Here is a 26,453-nt window from a genome sequence, read left to right on the forward strand (position 1 = left end):
AACAAGCTGTATTATGGCCTGTAGGCCTGATTTAAAAGAAAATCTAAAAATGAAATGCACAAGATCATGAGGAGATTTCTATAAACTGGAAAGCTTAGTTAAGATTCCAGCTAAATTGTACACTCTTGTTCCATGCAATCCTTGTTTGCAGTATGCAATGAATATTCAAATATGGCTGATTTTGAGGTTTATGTACAGATACTGTATGTTGCATTAAGAAAGTGTGTGCTAAATGTCAGCCTAAAAACACAAACTATAATATGAGTCTACTATATAAAAATTATTACATGTCACTAGTGTTGAGCGAACACGGACTGTATTATTCGTGTTCGTACCGAATAATTGGATTTTTTGTACCCGAACACGGACACGGACACTTTACTGTATGTTCGGGTAAAAATCCGTGTTCGGTCGTTTTATTTCCGGGTTTTGCATGCTTTGGCGCTCTTTTCATGGCGGGCTTTCAACAGCCAATCAACAATCGTTTAACTGGTGTGCCTTAAGCCATCCCAGCCATGCCTGCAAATGTCTCAGTAGCTGTGATTGGCCGTCTGAAGCATGTGACCAAGTCTTTATAAGTTCGAGGCAGCCGCAGCGGCGTCATTATGCTGCTTAGATTCAGGGACAGAGCACACATCAACGTGCTGGCTGCTGATTAGGGAAAGATAGGCAGGAAAAAACCATTTGTGTCCGGATAGAATTGAGGGACAGGTCGGAGTGTTTAGGCAGGGCGAGTTGTAGGCATTTTAGGGATAGAGTCTGCTGAATTATAGGGTCAGTGTCTTCTACAAACTACAATCGATATTGCTGTGTGGGGGGTGGGGTCTGCACTCAATCCTGATCTACGATCTCTTCTCAATCCTGTTAGGGACAGAGTCTGCTGAATTTTAGGGAAACTGTGTTCTACAAACTACAATCGATATTGCTGTGTGGTGTGGGATTGGAGATAGGCAGGTGTCAGTGATCCACATCCATTTTTCTGTGTGTGAGCTGCAGTGAACACAATCTTTTTGGGCTGCAGTGAACACAATCTTTTTGGGCTGCAGTGAACACAATCTTTTTGGGCTGCAGTGAACACAATCTTTTTGGGCTGCAGTGAACACAATCTTTTTGGGCTGCAGTGAACACAATCTTTTTGGGGTGCAGTGAACAAAATCTTTTTGGGGTGCAGTGAACACAATCCTTTTTGGTGTGCAGTGAACACAATCTTTGTGGGGTGCAGTGAACAAAATCCTTTGTGGGGTGCAGTGAACACAATCTTTTTGGGGTGCAGTGAACAAAATCCTTTTTGGGGTGCAGTGAACAACATCCTTTTTGGGGTGCAGTGAACACAATCTTTTTGGGGTGCAGTGAACAAAATCCTTTGTGGGGTGCAGTGAACACAATCTTTTTGGGGTGCAGTGAACACAATCTTTTTGGGGTGGAGTGAACAACATCCTTTTTGGGGTGCAGTGAACAACATCCTTTTTGGGGTGCAGTGAACAAAATCATTTTTGGGGTGCAGTGAACACAATCTTTTTGGGGTGCAGTGAACACAATCTTTGTGGGGTGCAGTGAACACAATCTTTTTGGGGTGGAGTGAACAACATCCTTTTTGGGGTGCAGTGAACAACATCCTTTTTGGGGTGCAGTGAACACAATCTTTTTGGGGTGCAGTGAACACAATCTTTGTGGGGTACAGTGAACAGAATCTTTGTGGGGTGCAGTGAACACAATCTTTGGGGGGTACAGTGAACACAATCTTTGTGAGGTGCAGTGAACACAATCTTTGTGGGGTGCAGTGAACACAATCATTGTGGGGTGCAGTGAACTCAATCTTTGTGGGGTACAGTGAACACAATCTCATACTTCTGAAGGTTTGAGGGTGCTGCCTGTTCCATACTCCCCCTACTCCTCATCTAGCCTTTTAGGGGTACAAACAATAGTAATTGGGGCCTAGTGTGGTTGTGTACGTGTGATATACATACACTTTTTTGGGATCATATTTTCTATTCCGCTATTTAATCAAAAACCTTTGGGGATCAGTTAAATTGGGGGATAGTCTGTGTTGGTACGTGTGAGAGAGATCCACCTTTCCAAGTTGTTGGGGTTCATCTCATACTTCTGAAGGTTTGAGGGTGCTGCCTGTTCCATACTCCCCCTACTCCTAGCCTTTTAGGGGTACAAACAATAGTAATTGGGGCCTAGTGTGGTTGTGTACGTGTGATATACATACACTTTTTTGGGATCATATTTTCTATTCCGCTATTTAATCAAAAACCTTTGGGGATCAGTTAAATTGGGGGATAGTCTGTGTTGGTACGTGTGAGAGAGATCCACCTTTCCAAGTTGTTGGGGTTCATCTCATACTTCTGAAGGTTTGAGGGTGCTGCCTGTTCCATACTCCCCCTACTCCTAGCCTTTTAGGGGTACAAACAATAGTAATTGGGGCCTAGTGTGGTTGTGTACGTGTGATATACATACACTTTTTTGGGATCATATTTTCTATTCCGCTATTTAATCAAAAACCTTTGGGGATCAGTTAAATTGGGGGATAGTCTGTGTTGGTACGTGTGAGAGAGATCCACCTTTCCAAGTTGTTGGGGTTCATCTCATACTTCTGAAGGTTTGAGGGTGCTGCCTGTTCCATACTCCCCCTACTCCTAGCCTTTTAGGGGTACAAACAATAGTAATTGGGGCCTAGTGTGGTTGTGTACGTGTGATATACATACACTTTTTTGGGATCATATTTTCTATTCCGCTATTTAATCAAAAACCTTTGGGGATCAGTTAAATTGGGGGATAGTCTGTGTTGGTACGTGTGAGAGAGATCCACCTTTCCAAGTTGTTGGGGTTCATCTCATACTTCTGAAGGTTTGAGGGTGCTGCCTGTTCCATACTCCCCCTACTCCTAGCCTTTTAGGGGTACAAACAATAGTAATTGGGGCCTAGTGTGGTTGTGTACGTGTGATATACATACACTTTTTTGGGATCATATTTTCTATTCCGCTATTTAATCAAAAACCTTTGGGGATCAGTTAAATTGGGGGATAGTCTGTGTTGGTACGTGTGAGAGAGATCCACCTTTCCAAGTTGTTGGGGTTCATCTCATACTTCTGAAGGTTTGAGGGTGCTGCCTGTTCCATACTCCCCCTACTCCTAGCCTTTTAGGGGTACAAACAATAGTAATTGGGGCCTAGTGTGGTTGTGTACGTGTGATATACATACACTTTTTTGGGATCATATTTTCTATTCCGCTATTTAATCAAAAACCTTTGGGGATCAGTTAAATTGGGGGATAGTCTGTGTTGGTACGTGTGAGAGAGATCCACCTTTCCAAGTTGTTGGGGTTCATCTCATACTTCTGAAGGTTTGAGGGTGCTGCCTGTTCCATACTCCCCCTACTCCTAGCCTTTTAGGGGTACAAACAATAGTAATTGGGGCCTAGTGTGGTTGTGTACGTGTGATATACATACACTTTTTTGGGATCATATTTTCTATTCCGCTATTTAATCAAAAACCTTTGGGGATCAGTTAAATTGGGGGATAGTCTGTGTTGGTACGTGTGAGAGAGATCCACCTTTCCAAGTTGTTGGGGTTCATCTCATACTTCTGAAGGTTTGAGGGTGCTGCCTGTTCCATACCCCCCCTACTCCTCATCTAGCCTTTTAGGGGTACAAACAATAGTAATTGGGGCCTAGTGTGGTTGTGTACGTGTGATATACATACACTTTTTTTGGATCATATTTTCTATTCCGCTATTTAATCAAAAACCTTTGGGGATCAGTTAAATTGGGGGATAGTCTGTGTCGGTACGTGTGAGAGAGATCCACCTTTCCAAGTTGTTGGGGTTCATCTCATACTTCTGAAGGTTTGAGGGTGCTGCCTGTTCCATACTCCCCCTACTCCTCATCTAGCCTTTTAGGGGTACAAACAATAGTAATTGGGGCCTAGTGTGGTTGTGTACGTGCGAGATACATACACTTTTTTTGATCATATTTCCTATTCCGCTATTCAATAAAAACCTTTGAGGATCAATTGAATTGCGGGATAGTCTGTGTCGGTACGTGTGAGAGAGATCCACCTTTCCAAGTTGTTGGGGTTCATCTCATACTTCTGAAAGTTTGAGGGTGCTGCCTGTTCCATACTCCCCCTACTCCTCATCTAGCCTTTTAGGGGTACAAACAATAGTAATTGGGGCCTAGTGTGGTTGTGTACGTGTGATATACATACACTTTTTTTGGATCATATTTTCTATTCCGCTATTTAATCAAAAACCTTTGGGGATCAGTTAAATTGGGGGATAGTCTGTGTTGGTACGTGTGAGAGAGATCCACCTTTCCAAGTTGTTGGGGTTCATCTCATACTTCTGAAGGTTTGAGGGTGCTGCCTGTTCCATACTCCCCCTACTCCTCATCTAGCCTTTTAGGGGTACAAACAATAGTAATTGGGGCCCAGTGTGGTTGTGTACGTGTGATATACATACACTTTTTTGGGATCATATTTTCTATTCCGCTATTTAATCAAAAACCTTTGGGGATCAGTTAAATTGGGGGATAGTCTGTGTTGGTACGTGTGAGAGAGATCCACCTTTCCAAGTTGTTGGGGTTCATCTCATACTTCTGAAGGTTTGAGGGTGCTGCCTGTTCCATACTCCCCCTACTCCTAGCCTTTTAGGGGTACAAACAATAGTAATTGGGGCCTAGTGTGGTTGTGTACGTGTGATATACATACACTTTTTTGGGATCATATTTTCTATTCCGCTATTTAATCAAAAACCTTTGGGGATCAGTTAAATTGGGGGATAGTCTGTGTTGGTACGTGTGAGAGAGATCCACCTTTCCAAGTTGTTGGGGTTCATCTCATACTTCTGAAGGTTTGAGGGTGCTGCCTGTTCCATACTCCCCCTACTCCTAGCCTTTTAGGGGTACAAACAATAGTAATTGGGGCCTAGTGTGGTTGTGTACGTGTGATATACATACACTTTTTTGGGATCATATTTTCTATTCCGCTATTTAATCAAAAACCTTTGGGGATCAGTTAAATTGGGGGATAGTCTGTGTTGGTACGTGTGAGAGAGATCCACCTTTCCAAGTTGTTGGGGTTCATCTCATACTTCTGAAGGTTTGAGGGTGCTGCCTGTTCCATACTCCCCCTACTCCTAGCCTTTTAGGGGTACAAACAATAGTAATTGGGGCCTAGTGTGGTTGTGTACGTGTGATATACATACACTTTTTTGGGATCATATTTTCTATTCCGCTATTTAATCAAAAACCTTTGGGGATCAGTTAAATTGGGGGATAGTCTGTGTTGGTACGTGTGAGAGAGATCCACCTTTCCAAGTTGTTGGGGTTCATCTCATACTTCTGAAGGTTTGAGGGTGCTGCCTGTTCCATACTCCCCCTACTCCTAGCCTTTTAGGGGTACAAACAATAGTAATTGGGGCCTAGTGTGGTTGTGTACGTGTGATATACATACACTTTTTTGGGATCATATTTTCTATTCCGCTATTTAATCAAAAACCTTTGGGGATCAGTTAAATTGGGGGATAGTCTGTGTTGGTACGTGTGAGAGAGATCCACCTTTCCAAGTTGTTGGGGTTCATCTCATACTTCTGAAGGTTTGAGGGTGCTGCCTGTTCCATACTCCCCCTACTCCTAGCCTTTTAGGGGTACAAACAATAGTAATTGGGGCCTAGTGTGGTTGTGTACGTGTGATATACATACACTTTTTTGGGATCATATTTTCTATTCCGCTATTTAATCAAAAACCTTTGGGGATCAGTTAAATTGGGGGATAGTCTGTGTTGGTACGTGTGAGAGAGATCCACCTTTCCAAGTTGTTGGGGTTCATCTCATACTTCTGAAGGTTTGAGGGTGCTGCCTGTTCCATACCCCCCCTACTCCTCATCTAGCCTTTTAGGGGTACAAACAATAGTAATTGGGGCCTAGTGTGGTTGTGTACGTGTGATATACATACACTTTTTTTGGATCATATTTTCTATTCCGCTATTTAATCAAAAACCTTTGGGGATCAGTTAAATTGGGGGATAGTCTGTGTCGGTACGTGTGAGAGAGATCCACCTTTCCAAGTTGTTGGGGTTCATCTCATACTTCTGAAGGTTTGAGGGTGCTGCCTGTTCCATACTCCCCCTACTCCTCATCTAGCCTTTTAGGGGTACAAACAATAGTAATTGGGGCCTAGTGTGGTTGTGTACGTGCGAGATACATACACTTTTTTTGATCATATTTCCTATTCCGCTATTCAATAAAAACCTTTGAGGATCAATTGAATTGCGGGATAGTCTGTGTTGGTACGTGTGAGAGAGATCCACCTTTCCAAGTTGTTGGGGTTCATCTCATACTTCTGAAGGTTTGAGGGTGCTGCCTGTTCCATACTCCCCCTACTCCTCATCTAGCCTTTTAGGGGTACAAACAATAGTAATTGGGGCCCAGTGTGGTTGTGTACGTGTGATATACATACACTTTTTTGGGATCATATTTTCTATTCCGCTATTTAATCAAAAACCTTTGGGGATCAGTTAAATTGGGGGATAGTCTGTGTCGGTACGTGTGAGAGAGATCCACCTTTCCAAGTTGTTGGGGTTCATCTCATACTTCTGAAGGTTTGAGGGTGCTGCCTGTTCCATACCCCCCCTACTCCTCATCTAGCCTTCTAGGGGTACAAACAATAGTAATTGGGGCCTAGTGTGGTTGTGTACGTGCGAGATACATACACTTTTTTTGATCATATTTCCTATTCCGCTATTCAATAAAAACCTTTGAGGATCAATTGAATTGCGGGATAGTCTGTGTCGGTACGTGTGAGAGAGATCCACCTTTCCAAGTTGTTGGGGTTCATCTCATACTTCTGAAGGTTTGAGGGTGCTGCCTGTTCCATACTCCCCCTACTCCTCATCTAGCCTTTTAGGGGTACAAACAATAGTAATTGGGGCCTAGTGTGGTTGTGTACGTGTGATATACATACACTTTTTTTGGATCATATTTTCTATTCCGCTATTTAATCAAAAACCTTTGGGGATCAGTTAAATTGGGGGATAGTCTGTGTTGGTACGTGTGAGAGAGATCCACCTTTCCAAGTTGTTGGGGTTCATCTCATACTTCTGAAGGTTTGAGGGTGCTGCCTGTTCCATACTCCCCCTACTCCTCATCTAGCCTTTTAGGGGTACAAACAATAGTAATTGGGGCCCAGTGTGGTTGTGTACGTGTGATATACATACACTTTTTTGGGATCATATTTTCTATTCCGCTATTTAATCAAAAACCTTTGGGGATCAGTTAAATTGGGGGATAGTCTGTGTCGGTACGTGTGAGAGAGATCCACCTTTCCAAGTTGTTGGGGTTCATCTCATACTTCTGAAGGTTTGAGGGTGCTGCCTGTTCCATACCCCCCCTACTCCTCATCTAGCCTTTTAGGGGTACAAACAATAGTAATTGGGGCCTAGTGTGGTTGTGTACGTGCGAGATACATACACTTTTTTTGATCATATTTCCTATTCCGCTATTCAATAAAAACCTTTGAGGATCAATTGAATTGCGGGATAGTCTGTGTCGGTACGTGTGAGAGAGATCCACCTTTCCAAGTTGTTGGGGTTCATCTCATACTTCTGAAGGTTTGAGGGTGCTGCCTGTTCCATACTCCCCCTACTCCTCATCTAGCCTTTTAGGGGTACAAACAATAGTAATTGGGGCCTAGTGTGGTTGTGTACGTGTGATATACATACACTTTTTTTGGATCATATTTTCTATTCCGCTATTTAATCAAAAACCTTTGGGGATCAGTTAAATTGGGGGATAGTCTGTGTTGGTACGTGTGAGAGAGATCCACCTTTCCAAGTTGTTGGGGTTCATCTCATACTTCTGAAGGTTTGAGGGTGCTGCCTGTTCCATACTCCCCCTACTCCTCATCTAGCCTTTTAGGGGTACAAACAATAGTAATTGGGGCCCAGTGTGGTTGTGTACGTGTGATATACATACACTTTTTTGGGATCATATTTTCTATTCCGCTATTTAATCAAAAACCTTTGGGGATCAGTTAAATTGGGGGATAGTCTGTGTCGGTACGTGTGAGAGAGATCCACCTTTCCAAGTTGTTGGGGTTCATCTCATACTTCTGAAGGTTTGAGGGTGCTGCCTGTTCCATACCCCCCCTACTCCTCATCTAGCCTTTTAGGGGTACAAACAATAGTAATTGGGGCCTAGTGTGGTTGTGTACGTGTGATATACATACACTTTTTTTGGATCATATTTTCTATTCCGCTATTTAATCAAAAACCTTTGGGGATCAGTTAAATTGGGGGATAGTCTGTGTCGGTACGTGTGAGAGAGATCCACCTTTCCAAGTTGTTGGGGTTCATCTCATACTTCTGAAGGTTTGAGGGTGCTGCCTGTTCCATACCCCCCCTACTCCTCATCTAGCCTTTTAGGGGTACAAACAATAGTAATTGGGGCCTAGTGTGGTTGTGTACGTGCGAGATACATACACTTTTTTTGATCATATTTCCTATTCCGCTATTCAATAAAAACCTTTGAGGATCAATTGAATTGCGGGATAGTCTGTGTCGGTACGTGTGAGAGAGATCCACCTTTCCAAGTTGTTGGGGTTCATCTCATACTTCTGAAGGTTTGAGGGTGCTGCCTGTTCCATACTCCCCCTACTCCTCATCTAGCCTTTTAGGGGTACAAACAATAGTAATTGGGGCCCAGTGTGGTTGTGTACGTGTGATATACATACACTTTTTTTGGATCATATTTTCTATTCCGCTATTTAATTTAACTGGGCCTCCATGCGAGACCTGTGTGCCTTGTTGCGCTGTTTTGAGTACTCCACCAACATGGCCAGTGGCAATGACGCCGTTCTCAGCTTAACTATCCCACTTCTATGCCTCCTTGAAAAAACAATTCGGGCGATGATGGAAGAGGATGTGGCACAGGATGAGGAGGAGGAGGAGGATGAAGAGGTAACATTTCCAAGGCTTTCAGGGCAGTCATTCGCAAGGGGCTCCGAGGGTGGGTTCCTGCACACGCAAACGCCAGGGACGCAATTGTCCAGCAGGGGCACAGTTCTGGAGGATGAGGAGGATGAGGAGGAGCTGGAGGAGGAGATGGAACCATGTTCACAGCAGGGTGGCACCCAGGCCAGCTCATGGCCATCACTGGTGCGTGGCTGGGGGGATACAGAGGACACGGACGATACACCTCCCACAGAGGACAGCCTTTCGTCGCCTCTGGGCAGCCTGGCACACATGAGCGATTACATGCTGCAGTGTCTCCACAACGACCGCCGAGTTGCCCACATTCTAACTTGTGCTGATTACTGGGTGGCCACGCTGCTGGATCCCCGTTACAAGGACAACGTACCGTCCTTAATTCACTCACTGGAGCGCGATCGCAAGATGCGCGAGTACAAGCGCACGCTGGTAGACGCCATGCTGCTGGCATTCCCATCTGACAGCGGGGCCACAGTGGAAGCACAAGGCAGAGGAGGAGGAGGAGGAGGTCGCCAACGCAACCAGGGCACCGCCAGCACCTCAGAAGGCAGGGTTAGCATGGCCGAAATGTGGAAAAGCTTTGTCAGCACGCCACAACAAACAGCAGCACCAGCAGCTCAGATGGAACGTCTTAGCAGGAGGCAGCATTTTACCAACATGGTGGAGCAGTATGTGTGCACACGCCTACATGTAGTGAATGACGGGTCTGCCCCCTTCAACTTCTGGGTCTCCAAATTGGGCACATGGCCTGAGCTTGCCCTTTACGCCTTGGAGGTGCTGGCGTGCCCTGCAGCCAGTGTATTATCTGAACGGGTATTTAGCACGGCTGGGGGCGTTATAACAGACAAGCGCAGCCGCCTGTCCAGAGACAATGTGGACAAGCTCACGTTCATTAAAATGAACCAGGCATGGATCCCACGGGACTTTTCCGTACCTTATGCAGAATAGCAATGGATACCGACCTTACCCACCCATTGTTCCATTTTTGCTCTTTCTCACTCTTTTGGGGTGTACCCTCATTTAAAATTTTTGAAAAGAAGCAGTGTTGGCTACCTCGTCCTCCTCCTCAGGGCCAGATTAATGTAGGGGCTATTGGAGCTGCAGCTCCAGGCCCCTACCTTTTATATAGGCCCCGGGTTGGCCATATTCACTGTTACCGCTCTTCTGTCACTTGTAAACACAGAAGTCTGGCTTCTATGCTCGCTTCCCCAGGCAGCACCCTCAGAACCTCCCCACACAGCGTGAAGGCCGGACAAGGAGGGACAGTTGGCGATGCATGGATGTGTTTATGGGCTTCAGAGACAGCATCCCATGTTGAATTAGGCATGCATGGCTGCACCCTTCCTCCTCTGGGTGCATGGCAAGGCACGGCCCTTAAGGCCCTTCAAAATCCTCAGCACCAAGCCCATGATGCTGTTAATCCGGCCCTGGTCCTCCTCCACCGCCGCTTCCACCTACACCGCCCATAGGTGTGCGCAGCCTATTGCATTAAGGTGTGCACCCCAAAGTTGAAATACACATGCATGTGTTTGCCAGCAGGGAGAGTAATGTATCGGGGCCATGTACCTGTAGGCAAGGAGAAATAGAGCAGAGCAGGTCCCAGGGAGATCTTTCCCATCTCCTCACTGGCAATGCTATGTGCCCTAGGTGATTAGGGTGTGCCCAGGCACACCCAGCACACCCTGTGCGCACGCCTATGTCACCGCCACATCCACCACCACCTCAACCTCCCTCCTACTCCATATGGGCCTCGTCCTTCAGAGATGAAGAAGAACATTGTTTTATTTTTCTGTTTTTTTTTTGTTGTTTTAAGTTATTTCCCTATCCACATTTGTTTGCAGAGCACTTGCCATGCTCTTAATTACGTTTTGCTGCCATTTGCAGCACTCTAGCCCTTTCCTTTGGTGTTTTAGAGCCATTTTAGTGCCTTAAAGTTCGGGTCCCCATTGACTTCAATGGGGTTCGGTGTCCGGGAAAAGTTTGGTAAAAGTCCGGGACACGGACCCGGACTTTTTTTTAAAGTTCGGCCGAACCCGTCGAACACGGACATCTAGGTGTTCGCTCAACCCTACATGTCACCTCCCCAGTATGAGCATTTATATGCGAAAATGGGGAGACAATCCTCCAACACTCTATAACTTTACCACAATGGGATTAAGTCTAGAAAACAGCAGCTACATCTTCCTAATGTGTGGTATGCAAAAAGAATATATGTACAGTATCTCACAAAGGTGAGTACACCCCTCACATTTTTGCTAAATATTTTATTATATCGTTTCATGTGACAACACTGAGGAAATGACGCTTTGCTACCATGTAAAGTAGTGAGTGTACAGCTAACAGTGTAAATGTCCTGTGACTGTCCCTTCAAAATAACTCAACACATCCATTAATGTCTAAACTGCTGGCAACAAAGGTGAGTACACTCCTAAGTTAAAAAAATGTCCAAATTGGTCAATATTTTGTGTGTCCACCATAATTTTCCAGCACTGCCTTAACCCTCTTGGGCATGGAGTTCACCACAGCTTCACAGGTTGCCACTGGATTCCTCTTCCACTCCTCTATGACGACATCATGGAGCTGGTGGATGTTAGAGATATTGTGCTCCTCCACCTTCTAGCTGAGGATGCCCCACAGATGCTCAATAGGGTTTAGGTCTGGAGACATGCTTGGCCGGTCCATCACCTTTACCCTCAGCTTCTTTAGCAAAGCAGTGGTTGTCTTGGAGGTGTATTTGGGGCCGTTATCATGTTAGAATCCTGCCCTGCGGCCCAGTCCCTGAAGGGAGGGGATCATGCTCTGCTTTAGTATGTCACAGTACATGTTGCCATTCATGGTTCCCTCAATGAACTGTAGCTCCCCACTGCTGGCAGCACTCATGTAGCCCCAGACAATGACACTCCCGCCACAATGCTTGACTGTAGGGAAGACACACTTGTCTTTGTACGCCTCACCTGGTTGCCGCCACACACGCTTTACACCATCTGAACCAAAAAAGTTTATCTTGGTTTTATCAGACCACAGGACATAGTTCCAGTAATCCATGTCCTTAGTCTGCTTGTCTTCAGCAAACTGTTTGCGGGCTTTCTTGTCTATCATCTTTAGAAGAGGCTTTCTTCTGGGATGACAGCCATGCAGACCAATTTGAAGCAGTGTGCGGCGTATGGTCTGAGCACTGACAGGCTGATCCCCCACGCCTTCAACCTCTGCAGCAATGCTGGCAGCACTCATACGTCTATTTCCCAAAGACAACCTCTGGATATGATGCTGAGCACGTGCACTCAACTTCTTTGGTCGACCATGGCGTAGTCTGTTCTGAGTGAAACCTGTCCTGTTAAACCGATGTATGGTTGTGGCCACCATGCTTCAGCTCAGTTTCAGGATCTTGGCAATCTTCTTATAGACTGGGCCATCTTTATGTAGAGCAACAATAATTTTTTTTCAGATCTTCAGCGAGTTCTTTGCCATGAGGTGCCATGTTGAACTACCAGTGACCAATATGAGAGAGTGAGAGCAATAACACCAAATTTAACACACCTGCTCCCCATTCACACCTGAGACCTTGTAACACTAACGAGTCACATGACACCAGGGATGCAAAATGGCTAATTGGGCCCAGTTTGGACATTTTCACTTAAGGTTGTACTCACTTTTGTTGCCAGCGGTTAAGACATTAATGGCTGTGTGTTATTTTGAGGGGACAGCAAATTTACACTGTTATACAAGCTGTACACTCACTACTTTACGTTGTAGCAAAGTGTCATTTCTTCAGTGTTGTCACATGAAACGATATAATAAAATATTTACAGAAATGTTAGGGGTGTACTTACTTTTGTGAGATACTGTGTATGTGTGTGCGTATATATGTATGTGTATATATATATATATATAAATATATATATATATATATATATATATATATATATATATATATATATATGTGTGTGTGTGTGTGTGTGTGTGTATGTGTGTGTGTGTGTATACAGTATCTCAAAAAAAGTGAGTACACCCCTCAAATTTTGGTCCAGAGCCCGGGCATAGTTTTGAGGGGGGATAGATCTGGTATGCCTCACAGAACCCCTGACATTTGGCGCACTGTCCACGCACCACAGAACCCCTAGTCTCCTCATCAGGAAAACCTTGACTGGCTGAACTGCCCCCAGTCCCACTCGGTCTCTTCCTCTGATTTCCATACATCAATCCCCTCCTCCTAGGATCCATAGCGATGTTGGAAAATGGGAGACCCCACATTGATGACCCCGGCCTCTTCCTCGCTACACACACACTTGCTGCCTTGGTCACCGCAGGCCATCTACTCCCCTCTGCCTTTATTGGAGCAGATCGGGTGTCTGCAACTGCAGTTTTCTGTACATCAGGTGGCTGCTCCCCGGCCCTCACTACCTGCATTCACACGGCTTTAGATGTTCAGTTTTGCTCATCTTGCACACTGTAGCACTTGAAGATGTCACAGAGCCCAGTTACATCAACACTCTGAGCATTCCTCTTCCTCTGCTCATAAAGAGTCCCGATTCCACAGCTGACAGGGCATGAGTGACCTCGGTCTCCCATGTCACATGTCTGGGCTGACCTTCACTCCTCTCTGCCCGCAGCAGCAGATTGCCACAGTGCCTGCACTGGCCCCAGACTTGCACTCCTGAGAGACTGCCTGAGGACGCTCGTTAAGCGAAATGCATTGTGGCCAATGCTAACCCGGAAGTAACACACAGAGGCATTCGGAACAGAGGCTGGGATACACATCCACCGCCGCAATACAAAGAAGGGGGAAAGGAGATACAGGGTGCTGCAGATCCCCGGAGAATATCTTCCTAAGACCCAAAAAAACGATTTTGTACTGCCGAATTGCCCAGTGCCAGGAGGGCACAACAAATAGTAAGAGGCTAATTGTCACCTTATAGTGTATGTTTTTTGGAGAGTAAAACAGTATTTCACTATTGGAGGCTATTTGTTCTTCTATATCTTTATGTGTATGGGGGGACTACATGGTCCAACTCGAGTAATATAGGAGCCAGAGATCCAAGCAATCGAGGTTTGATCCACCCAATAAAGGGATCACAGGCGTTGGGGGTCCTTGTGACCTGCTGCTAGCTGGTAAGAGGCCACGGTTGTCACATCCCAGCACCTGGAGCACTGTGAATGGATTAATAAGAATTCACCAAGCACAATTTTGATTGCATGCTATTGCTTGGACTTTTAAACACTACTCGGAGCACATTTATATATTTATACTTTTTTATATATTCTTATGTGATTTTTTTATATTTCCTTATGTGATTTTTGTATGGAATTCTTTATATATTTATTTATTGGTTCACTGATCCACACCTTTGTGGATTAATTTACTTTGAGAAGCACAAGCACTTCTTAATTGACGGTTGTCACATCCCAGCACCTGGAGCACTGTGAAGGGATTAATAAGAATTCACCAAGCACAATTTTGATTGCATGCTATTGCCTGGACTTTTAGACACTACTTGGAGCACATTTATATATTTATATTTTTATATATTCTTATGTGATTTTTGTATGGAATTCTTTATATATTTATTTATTGGTTCACTGATCCACACCTTTGTGGATTAATTTACTTTGAGAAGCACAAACACTTCTGAATTGAAATTGCACTGGTATGCACTTTTCTTTGCTAATTGCACCAATAGTAGATCATATATATATATTTGTAGCAATTTTTAATCACATATATTACACTTTAAATTACCTATTAATTTTTATAACACGTGATATATTAAGATTACCAGCGCCTTTTTACCTATGATATATACCTATTTATTGTTTTATTACAATTAAAAGGGCAGCAGGTTCAACAATCTTTTATTTAAAGGGCCAGGCGCCTTCTCTTTTCTTTTTATTAACATGAGGGATAGCCTCTGCGCTCCGGCTCACTCCGGCACTTGCCATCTTGCTCCTCCACACATGTGTTTCCCTCTCAGCTCCACCCAAAAGCGAAAGTTATTTATCGGCTCTCTTCCTCTTTCTGGATTGGCTGTGCATGAGCGGTGTCTCCGCCCACGACTCCAGATTAGCTGATTTTTTGGTGGTGGCTCCTCATGCTAGGCAGATCTCTCCAGCACGTGCTTTCCCGCGCGGTACAGTAAACTTTTCAATGCCGCTCCATCTCAGCTCAGCTAGCATGAAAGTTACTGTAAAATAGATTGTGCTCTTCAATCCACAGGCATCCGCCATCCTTGTCTGTACCAGGGCCTCAGCTGCATCTCCATCTCTCCAGGCCAGCTAACCCTCTTTGCTATTTAGTAGAATTGTTCCACTGTCAGACTTTGCACGGCCGACATTTCTCTTCAAAGCACTTGTACAGGCAGTAACCGCCATACTGTCTTGGAAAAGTGTCCCCCTGTCATTAGTTGCACGGTCAACTTTTTTCTCTACAGCATCCTCCTGGCCATTATCTTGGAAAAGTGTCCCGCGGTCATTTATTGCACGGTCAGCATATTTCTGTATAGTACTGGCACAAACATGGCCCCGGCACACCGATCCACGTGCCCTGGGCCAGTGTTAATTCCGTCGACTAAAACCGACTAAAACGTTTTCGTCGACTAAATTAACACAATTTTAGTCGACTAAAATACGACTAAAACTAAAACAATTCAGATGACTAAAATGCCATTTTAGTTTTAGTCGTATAAGACTAAAATATGACTAAAACTAAAATGGCATTTTAGTCATAAGACTATAACTAAAACTAAATAAAAAATTGACATCATCAAAATTAACCTCCTCTGCTGGCCATTTCTATATAGGCAACACAATTCCATCCAGAGCATGTAATAATAGCACATTAAAGTTTAAACATGTATTGCACCACCGCATACGCATAAGTAAGGAGAATCTACTAAGCTGCTGAAAACTAAACAATTAAGAAAAAGGCTTTTCTTATATTTTTCCCTAATATTTAATGTTGGTAATATATTCAGGTAATGTGTGCAATGACATTACAGCCAATGGAGTTTACAGCAGTGTTAATTTCATCAAGGAAAACGTTTTCGTCACCGGCATTTTTCAACTGACGAAAACGAGACGCAAAGTATAGAACATTTTCAAACATTCAAATGGCGACAACTATGACGAAAATCAAATCCGTTTTCGTTAACGAACGAAAACTAAACAAGAATGTGAGGCAGGGACGTTTACCCAACTTCTGGTTTTCACGGAGCTCCGCCTGTGTGGCGTCTGTCGTGGCGTGCCCCGTGACGTCCGACGTGAGGAGTGGACTACTACAAGAGAGTCGACTCGAGACCAGTCACCTGACCTCACCAGAGCATTGCAGCTGCAGCACTACAGCCAGACGCGCCAGGCCCGACTGCCCCATCACACGGCACTGGCACCCGGCCACCACCACATCCAGAGCAGAGCACCCACTGTGAGTTAACAGCCAGGCCAGCTATTACTGCCTCCCTGAGTCCCCTCAGACCACTCACCAGTCACCACTGGCATCCAATTCCGCCATCCATCCAGTACTGTGTGCGTGCATATAGGCCGCTGAGGCCCGCCTGGCCCATCCTGTTCAACAACTTCAGTTCAGAGTCAGACCAGAGACCACCCTTAAACCTGAGACCCCCATCCAGCACTCTGAGCAGCACTGTGTGCACTCACTGCACTGACTGCAGGCAGCAGCATTACAGGCATCCTCTCTGACCTGACCATGACCATTTAGATGACTAAAATTAGTTTTAGTCGACTAAAATGTAGGACGTTTTAGTCTACTAAAATGTAAGATGTTTTAGTCAACTAAAATGTACTGGAGTTTTAGTCGACTAAATACGACTAAAACTAAAACACTTGCAGAAGACTAAAATGGGACTAAAACTAAAATGCCATTTTAGTCCTAAGACTAAGACTAAAACTATATTGAAATTTGCTGCCAAAATTAATATTGCCCTGGGCCCTCATTTTCTCCGTCCACACTTGCACCATTTACTGTTAAGCAGACACAGTCCTTTTTCACAGCAAGATGCAACTCTTACTCCAACTCTCCTGCACATTTCTTGATAGAACAAATCACAGTCCCGACAAAAGTCCCTCTGTTGCTACTGGCAACCATTACTGAGAACTTGATTCTTCATCCCACTCTCCCTATCTCCTGTATAGCCGGCCTCACTCTCCTCTCTGGGCACTCCAGCACATTTCTTGAGGACTGCTGGATATTAAACTTTATGTATTTCCCTGGGTTACCCGTAGCAACTGTTTGCAGAAAACTTAACACTAAGTTCTTGGCTCAGTCAAAGCTCAGTCCAGGGGATGTTGTGTTTGTGATTTTATGTAAATTGAGATGGAAGAAGGGATGAGTGGGGTACTCTAACTGTTAAATATTCACAATGCTGGGGACTTCTAATCTGAGAATGCGGTAAGGCCGCTACTTCATCCTGCCACTTGAATGAAGATGAGGTAAGCATTCCTATAATATTTCTCTTCAGGGTACTCCCCTAGTACCCCCTTTCTCTCTGGGCTAGCTGACACCTGTCCACTGACTTTACACTCCAGAGTGGTCCCCTTCCTTGGCAGACGCCTGGGCAAGTTCCTCTGTACACACCAGACTGTTTTTCCAGATTGTTCAATGCCCCAACTCCTGTAGTCAGCTCTTCTGGACCTCTGGGTTCAGTCTCACACCACCGGTACACCAGGCTGACCGCCTGTGACTAGGGATAATCGAACTTTTGAAAAGTTCGGTTCGGCCAGAACATCCGAACTACCTGAAAGTTCGGCCCGGATTTCAGAACCCCATTGAAATCAATGGACCCGAACTTCGGTAATCGAAAAACACAATTTTAAAGCCCTAAAACCCAATACATGTCCCTAAAAAGTGTCTAGGGTTCTGGGTCATGCCCCAGGGACTATTAATCACACAAAAAAAAGTTCTTAAAAATTGTCATTTTTGATAAAAAAAACAATTATTGAAAAAAAAAAAAAAAAGATATTTTTTTTTATTTTGACATTGGAGTTAGTATCTGTGGGTCTAAAAAGTGTACCTGTGAAGTTTCAGCTCTGTAGCATGTCCAGAACCAAGAAAAGATCATTTTTCAGTAGAGCAGGGATGGTGGGACTCCACTTTTACACTTATATGATTTTTTGGGGGGTTCTGGACATGCTACAGAGCTGAAACTTCACAGGTACACCTTTTAGACCCCCCAGACACAAAATCACACAAAAAAAGTTCTTAAAAATTTTCATTTTTGATAGATTTTTGATAGAGAGACAATTATTGAAAAAAATAAATAAATAAATAAAATTCTTTGGATTTAGTATCTGGGGGGTCTAAAAAGTGTACCTGTGAAGTTTCAGCTCTGTAGCATGTCCAGAACCATAAAAAAAAGATTGTTTGTATTAGTGCAATTATAGATCTGGAATATGGCTTCTCGCTTTTCACACCTTGCCGGTTTAATAGCAGGCGTTTTTTTTTTTGGGGAATTTTTTGGGGTTCTTTGGAGTCAGGAAAAACATCTGAACTTGTGTATAGTGGTACTGTATACACAAGTTCAGATGTTTTGCCTGACTCCAAAAACCCCCAAAAAATGCCTGCAACAACACACCTGGGCGTTTTTTTTTTTTGGCGCTAGCGTTTTTTTGGGCAGTTTTTTGGGTTCTTTGGAGGCAGGCAAAACATCTGAACTTGTGTATAGTGGTATATATACCACTATACACAAGTTCAGATGTTTTTACTGCCTCAAAAGAACCCAAAAAAATGCCCAAAAAAATCGCCTGCTATTAAACCGGCAAGGTGTGAAAAGCGAGAAGCCAACCTCCTGTGCTGAAAGTGTTCTAATACAAACAATGTTTTTGTTATGGTTCTGGACATGCTACAGAGCTGAAACTTCACAGGTACACACTTTTTAGACCCCCCAGATACTAAATCCAAAGAAATTTTTTTTTTTTTTAATTTTTTTTTGTTTTTATTTTTTCAATAATTGTCTCTCTATCAAAAATCTATCAAAAATGACAATTTTTAAGAACTTTTTTGTGTGATTTAGTGTCTGGGGGGTCTAAAGGGTGTACCTGTGAAGTTTCAGCTCTGTAGCATGTCCAGAACCATAAAAAAGATCATATAGGTGTAAAAGTAGTGTCCCACCATCCCTGCTCTAATGAAAAATTATCTTTTTTTCTGGCTCTGGACATGCTACAGAGCTGAAACTTCACAGGTACACTATACACAAGTTCAGATGTTTTGCCTGCCTCCAAAAACCCCCAAAAAAATGCCTGCAACAACACACCTGGGCGTTTTTTTTTTTTTTTGACGCTAGCGTTTTTTGGGCATTTTTTTGGGTTCTTTGGAGGCAGGCAAAACATCTGAACTTGTGTATAGTGGTGTAAATACACACATGCTTATATGTATATACACACCTAGACATATATAGGTGGGATAGGAGCAGAAATATATTGGTGTTAATTATTTCATTAGCGCAAGTAGTTTTTTCTGCTCCTTTCACACCTATATATGTGCAGATGTATATATACAGACATGGGTGTGTATATATACCCCCTATACACATGTTCAGATGTCATGTCTGACTCCAAACATGTGCTCAAAAAAGCACTAGCAACGCCTGCAGCCAAAAATGCTGGCGGCGGCGAAGCCATATTACAGAAACGAAAGTGACTTCAGAGAAACTAGCTTTTCTCTATTGCGGTCACCCTGCTATGGAAGGGTTTGGTCACCCTGCCATAGCAGTCACTGTCAGTTCACCCTACACTACATTACGGTCACCCTGATATGGAAGGGTTCGGTCGCCCTGCCATAGCAGTCAGTTAACCCTACACTACATTACGGTCACCCTGACACTTCATACTTTCCCTACAGAAACTAAATTTTTGAAGCTAACTAAAGTGTAAAGGAGCACTCTAAGTACACTAGATATCCCTTTCCTCACACTAATAAATGCTAAATGACACTTTTAAAGTAAAATTAACAGAACTGCTTCCACTCTCTTCCATGTCCAGTATAACAATGCTAGGAATTTGGCGGGGGCTATCTTATATACTGGGGGGCGTATTCACTAATGATTGGTCTCGGGACCCCCTAGTCACTCCAATCACATTCCTAGCATTCTTCTGCCCCCTCAATTGGCTTTTGCTAATGGTTCTGGTCCAATCACAGGCTTTTAAAGCCCATTTCCTGAACCATTGCATTTTGGTCGGTTCTGGTTGCCGAATTCCAAACTGTTTGGGCAAAAAGTTCTAAATTCGGCCGAACCTCGAACACCCAATGTTCGGGCCGAACCGATGGTCGACCCGAACCGTTCGATCATCCCTACCTGTGACCACCACAAACTGCTGCAGAAGAGGAGGCAGCCGCCACCCTCCTTCTGGGACTCTGCTTCCCGCCAAAGACTTCTACCTCATGTGCCCATGGCTTTTTATATTCTGTCCCATAATGCACCACTCTGTGCCAACACCTGGGACAGTACAAAAAGCCTGTGTGTCATTGGTCAGGTTTCCTCCAGCATCCAACTTGCCTCCCCATTGGATCAACTGGGGACACTCCCTGAGACCAGATGAATCTCACACTGGGCACACTGAGTAGACCTATCTACAAATCCTGCTCTCTGATAAGCAGAGTGCACAAATGTTTTGCCTGCTGCTCTTCTGGTAAGCAGAGAGAGACAAAACTACACTCTCTTACCTAGCACCTGACTAGGAGGGTGCTACACTTATAAACCCAGAATATTTTCCTATACATTTCACAATTAGTAGCATTTAAAACTATGTAGACAATTTTATCATGCATGTATTTGTATCTACCCCATCATAACACCACGAAGCATGCACTATGGCTTTGTTTTTTGTACTCAGTACTAAGTGGTATTAGTGACATCAGTGTACAAAAAAAAAAAAAAACATTTTAGACAGCTCTCCCAAAAAGTAGAGAGAGTTCTGTTTTGATTACAGGTATTAATTAACATAGCCACTGTTGTGGAATCTTTCACTTCAGGTACAGATCCCTGACAACCTTAGTCAGTGATACCAAATTCAGAGGTAATATGTATCCACATAGAGACCAGGCAGAATCAAGAAGTTTGAATCAGTTGATCTGCTTTAAGTTTTGGGGCTTCAGATTAAATACAATGAATGACGTATGTAAAGATAGATTGTGTCAAAGGTTATCAGCGGTGTACCCCAAGGTTCGATGTTGGGACTCTTACTTTCTAATATCTTTATAAATGACATAGGGTCTGGGATTAAAAGTACCATTTCAGTGTTCACAGATGACACCAAGCTATGCAGTGGAATAACGTCCTTACAGGATGCCTCTAGCTTACAAGCCAAACTCAATGCACTGTTTCATTGGGCAACTATGTGGCAAATGAGTTTTAATGTTGATAAATGTAAATTTATGCACTTGGGGGTTAAGAATATGCATACATACTAGGGGAGTACAACTGGGGGAATCCATAGTGGAGAAGGTTCTGGGTGTTCTGGTAGATGATAAGCTTAATAATAGCACGCGATGCCAAGCTGCTGTTTCCAAAGCAAGCAAAGTCCTTTCTTGTATTAAGCGAGACATGGTCTGCAGAGAGAGAGATATCATTTTGCCCCTGTACAAATCATTAGTAAGACCTCATCTGCAATATGCAGTTCAGTTTTGGGCACCAGTTCTCAAAAAGGATATTGTGGAACTGGAGAACATGCATAGAAGGGCAACCAAACTGATAAGAGGAAAGGAGGAGCTAAGATATGAAGGAATATTACAGGAACTGAATGTATTATCTCTTGAGAAGAGGAGCTTGAGGGGGGGATATGATCAACATGTATAAATACATAAGGGGTCCATATAGTGAACTTGGTGTTGAATTATTCACTATAAGGTCTACACAGAGGACAAGGGGGCACTCTTTACGTCTAGAGGAAAAGAGATTTAGTTTCCAAATACGGAAAGGTTTCTTCACAGTAAGAGCTGTGAAAATGTGGAATATACTCCCTCCAGAGGTGGTTCTGATCATCTCAGTAGATTGCTTTAAAAAAAGGGTACTAATATTTATAGGTAAAGTTGATTCAGGAAATATCCGATAGCCTTTCGGGGGATCAGGAAGGAATTTTGCTGTAGCAAATTGGATCTTGCTTTGCTGGAGTTTTTCACTTTCCTCTGGATCAACTGTGGGTAAAGGATTGTGTATATGGGATTGTATGGTTGTTTTTTCTTTTTTCTTTTTTATTGGTTGGGCTAGATCAGGGGTGGGGAACCTTTTTTCTACCAAGGGCCATTTGGATTTTTGTAACATCACTCGGGGGCCGTACAAAATGTATGCATAAATGTAATAGGCATTGATTTGCGGCAAAAAAACGCTGTAAAAAATTGCGTGACTTTAAGGCCACAGCGCGCCCCCTTTCAATGCGGAGTGACCACAGCGTGCTCCCTTTCAATGCGGAGTGACCACAGCGTGCCCCCTTTCAATGCGGAGTGACCACAGCGTGCCCCCTTTCAATGCAGAGTGACCACAGCGTACCCCCTTTCAATGCGGAGTGACCACAGCGTGCCCCCTTTCAATGCAGAGTGACCACAGCGTGCCCCCTTTCAATGCAGAGTGACCACAGCGTGCCCCCCTTTCAATGCAGAGTGACCACAGCATGCCCCCCTTTCAATGCGGAGTGCCCACAGCGTGCCCCCTTTCAATGCAGAGTGATTGACCACAGCGTGCCCAATTTCAATGCGGAGTGATTGACCACAGCGTGCCCAATTTCAATGCGGAGTGATTGACCACAGCGTTCCCCATTTCAATGCGGAGTGCCCACAGCGTGCCCCCTTTCAATGCGGAGTGCCCACAGCGTGCCCCCTTTCAATGCGGAGTGCCCAGAGCATGCCCCCTTTTAATGCAAAGTGCCCAGAGCGTGCCCCCTTTCAATGCGGAGTGCCCAGAGCGTGCCCCCTTGTAATGCGGAGTGCCCAGAGCGTGCCCCATTTTAATGCGGAGTGCCCAAAGCGTGCCCCATTTTAATGCGGAGTGCCCAGAGCATGCCCCATTTTAATCCGGAGTGCCCAGAGCGTGCCCCATTTCAATGCGGAGTGCCCAGAGTGTGCCCCCTTTTAATGCGGAGTGCCCAGAGCGTGCCCCATTTCAATGCGGAGTGCCTAGAGCGTGCCCCCTTTCAATACGGAGTGCCCACAGCGTGCCCCCTTTCAATGCGGAGTGATTGGCCACAATGCAGAGTGAACAGCGTTCCAAGCCCCAGCGCACTTGACTTACCTGTTGTAGCGGCGGCTTCCTCTCTTCAGTCCCCGCGTCTCTTCGAGTCCTCCCGCGTCCCCCCTCCTCCTCGGCCAATGACTTTGGCCGAGGAGGAGGCGGATCCGTGAGACAGTAGCGAATTTTCATTCGCTATTGTCACACAAATGGGCGGGCTCGAGACGCACTGCTCTGCGCCTCGGGTCCACCCTTTTCGGAGATTCACAGTGTCAGAACGGAGCCATCGGCTCCTTCTGACACAGCGGCGTGGGGGGGGGGAGATCGCAAAGATTGTGCGGGCTGGACAGAAGGATCGTGCGGGCCGCATGCGGCTCGCAGGCTGGAGGTTCCCCACCCCTGGGCTACATGGACTTGTGTCTTTTTTCAACCTGACTAAGTATGTAACTATCTTATTGACCTTTAGCATGTTTCCTTTTTTAGGAGAAAGTGTTCCAGTGACAAAAACACCTCTTCCAAATATTGACAATTCCATTCCATGGATGGCATACAGTGGTGATGATTATAAGAGACATGTGCTGTTTTGTGGAACTGAAGTGATCCAGACTAAGGCAAATGAGCAAGATCGTGTAAAAGCTGTTGTCCTACAAACTGGTGTGCTATATATGAGTTATTCTTTTGTAATTCTTTGTATATACATGTTTTCGTTATAAAAACATTAGAGTGGATTTTGGGGATCTCCTAATTTTCTACTTAAACTTTGGAAAAGGGTGATTGACAGGGGCTTTAGAGTGCAAAAAGGAAGGCATGGCTTTCTTTCCTTAGAATGTATGTATAGACAAAACTGTTTTTTGTTAATTTTGTTTTTACCCAGAACAGGTGTCCTCATTGGAAGATTTCCCTTTTTCTCTTGTTTTGGGGACAACTCATTTTCTGTAACAACAGAGACTTGTACAAATAGAGTGGTAAATCTCCCCAAAAAGAGAACACAGCAAAATTATTTCATGTAATAAAATTGTTCACGACCAACAATTATATGCTGAAGGACATAATTATTGTTGGGCGAATGGTTCATCCCGAGTTCAGGCCCAACATTGGCTGTTCACCCCGTTCTAGGAAAAAACACATTTTCAGGGTGTTAGGTGGGTGTTTGCCCCGCTGAACGCCCTGCAATGCACTGGGTGCTGTGCAGTGCATTCTGCGCCCTGATTGGGCAAATCTCAGGGTGCAGTAAAAGCTGGTTGTTAAGAAACCGGGCTGGGAAGCTGGCCACTGCATCCTTAACAACGATGAGTCATCAGCTGTCAATGGGCTTCTCTGCTGACAGCTGAATACAAAAACAAAATTGCCAGTAAAAAAAATTGTAAAAGAAAAACAGCCTTGCCCCCCCCCCCCCAGTTCATACCAATCCCTTAGAGTCTGGTGTGGATTTTAATGGGAACTTAATGCCTAAATTAAAAAAAAAAAGGTGTAGGGTCCCTCCCAAAATCCATACCAGACCCTTATCTGAGCATGCAGCCTGGAGAGGAGTGAGTGCCCCCGCCTCCTGAACCACACCAGGCCACATGCCCTCAACATGGAGGGGTGGGTGCTCTGGCGCTTACCCCAAAGCACTGTGTCCCCATGTTAACGGAGACAAGGGTCTCTTCCCCACAGCCCTGGGTTGTGATTGTGGGGGCTTGCGGGCAGGGAGCTTTTCGGAATCCACCCCCCCCCCCATGTGAATGAGTATGGGCTACAATGTACCCCTACCAATTCACCAAAAAAGTGTCAAAAAGTAATAAAAATAGACAGTCATTCGGTGATCAGCCGTCAACGAGTAAGGAGCGTTTTTTTTTTTTTTTTCAGGTGCCAGCGTGATTGATGATGGATTTACATTGGGGGGACACTTTTTTATTTTTTAATAAAGGAATTGACAAAAACTGTCTGTTTTTATCATTTTTGACCCTTTTTTGGTGAATGGGTAGGAGTACTATGTACCCCATACTCATTCACATTGGGGGGGGGTGGGATCTGGCAGCCCTCTTCTTAAAGGGGGCTTACAAATTCAGATAAGCCACTTGCCCACAGATAAGCCACAGACCCCCTCAGCCACAGCCCAGGGTTGTGGGGAAGAGGCCCTTGTCCCCATCAACATGGGGACAAGGTGCTTTGGCTGCCAGGCTGCATGCTCAAATAATGGGTCTGGTACAGATTTTGTGGGGGACCCCACACCAGTTTTTTTTTTTATTTTGGCATGGGGGTCTCCTTAAAATAAAGAAAAAATGGCATGGAGTCCCCCCAGTCCATACTAGACTCTTCAGAAATGTTTTTTTTTTTAAGTATGGGGTGCTGGCAATTGCAACCATGAGTGAAATTAAATGTGATTTGACTTGTTTTTTTTGCTTTAGAAATTCAATTTTGGCTGCAGCATGTTCTATATATGCTACAGATGCGCCACTTTACAGGCAGACTAAGGCGACCCCCTAGGCACTGTATTTAAATTTTTTTTTTTTTTTTTTATCATTACACTTTGAGCATCCTTAAAATCACTGCTCCTAAAAACAATTGTTTTAAGCATTTTTTTGCATTGATACATGGCAGTACCCAGACCCTCATACTAGGGATAGACCGATATGTTTTTTTCAGGGCCGATACCCATACCGATATTTTGGTCACAACGCATCGTTGTCGGCCGATATGGGCCAATATTTTGTACATTTAAAGTTTTGAAAAATAAAGACAATTTTTGACACAAATCTTGTACTGAACATGTTAATTTTTGTTTAATGCTTAATAGCTGGCTTGCTGGCACCCTGTGGTGGGTGGCTGGCTGGCACCCTGTGGTGGGTGGCTGGCTGGCTGTCTGGCACCCTGTGGTGGGTGGCTGGCTGGCTGGCACCCTGTGGTGGATGGCTGGCTGGCTGGCACCCTGTGGTAGGTAGCTGGCTGGCTATCACCCTGTGGTGGATGGCTGGCTGGCTGGCACCCTGTGGTGGGTGGCTGGCTGGCACAGGGGCTGTGGGTGGCTGGCTGGTACAGGGCCTGTGGGCAGCTGGCTGGTACAGTGCCTGTGGCTGGATGGTACAGTGTCTGTGGGTGTCTCGCTGTCTGGCACCCTGTCTGTGGGTGGGTGGCTCTCTGGCACCCTGTGGTAGATGGCTGGCTGTCTGGCGCCCTGTGGTGGGTGGATGGCTGGCACAGGGGCTGTGGGTAGCTGGCTGGTACAGGGCCTGTGGGTGGCTGGCTGGTACAGGGCCTGTGGGTGGCTGGCTGGTACAGTACCTGAGGCTGGCAGGTACAGGGCCTGTGGGTGGCTG

At 44.8% G+C, this 26,453-nt stretch overlaps 1 protein-coding gene across 1 annotated transcript in view; it reads left to right on the plus strand.

Annotated features, from left to right (window-relative positions):
• LOC309551115 (putative cation-transporting ATPase 13A4) overlaps window positions 1-26,453 on the plus strand; it is a 358,044-nt gene that overhangs the window by 138,759 nt on the left and 192,832 nt on the right. Inside the window, exon 10 of the mRNA XM_082251561.1 lies at window positions 23,638-23,808. Within this exon, the coding sequence (XP_082107687.1) occupies window positions 23,638-23,808 (171 nt within the window). The remainder of the gene's footprint in view (window positions 1-23,637; window positions 23,809-26,453) is intronic.

The sequence above is a fragment of the Pelophylax lessonae genome (genome assembly GCF_965119305.1).
Source record: "Pelophylax lessonae genome assembly, chromosome: 3".
Classification (NCBI taxonomy): Eukaryota; Metazoa; Chordata; class Amphibia; order Anura; family Ranidae; genus Pelophylax; species Pelophylax lessonae.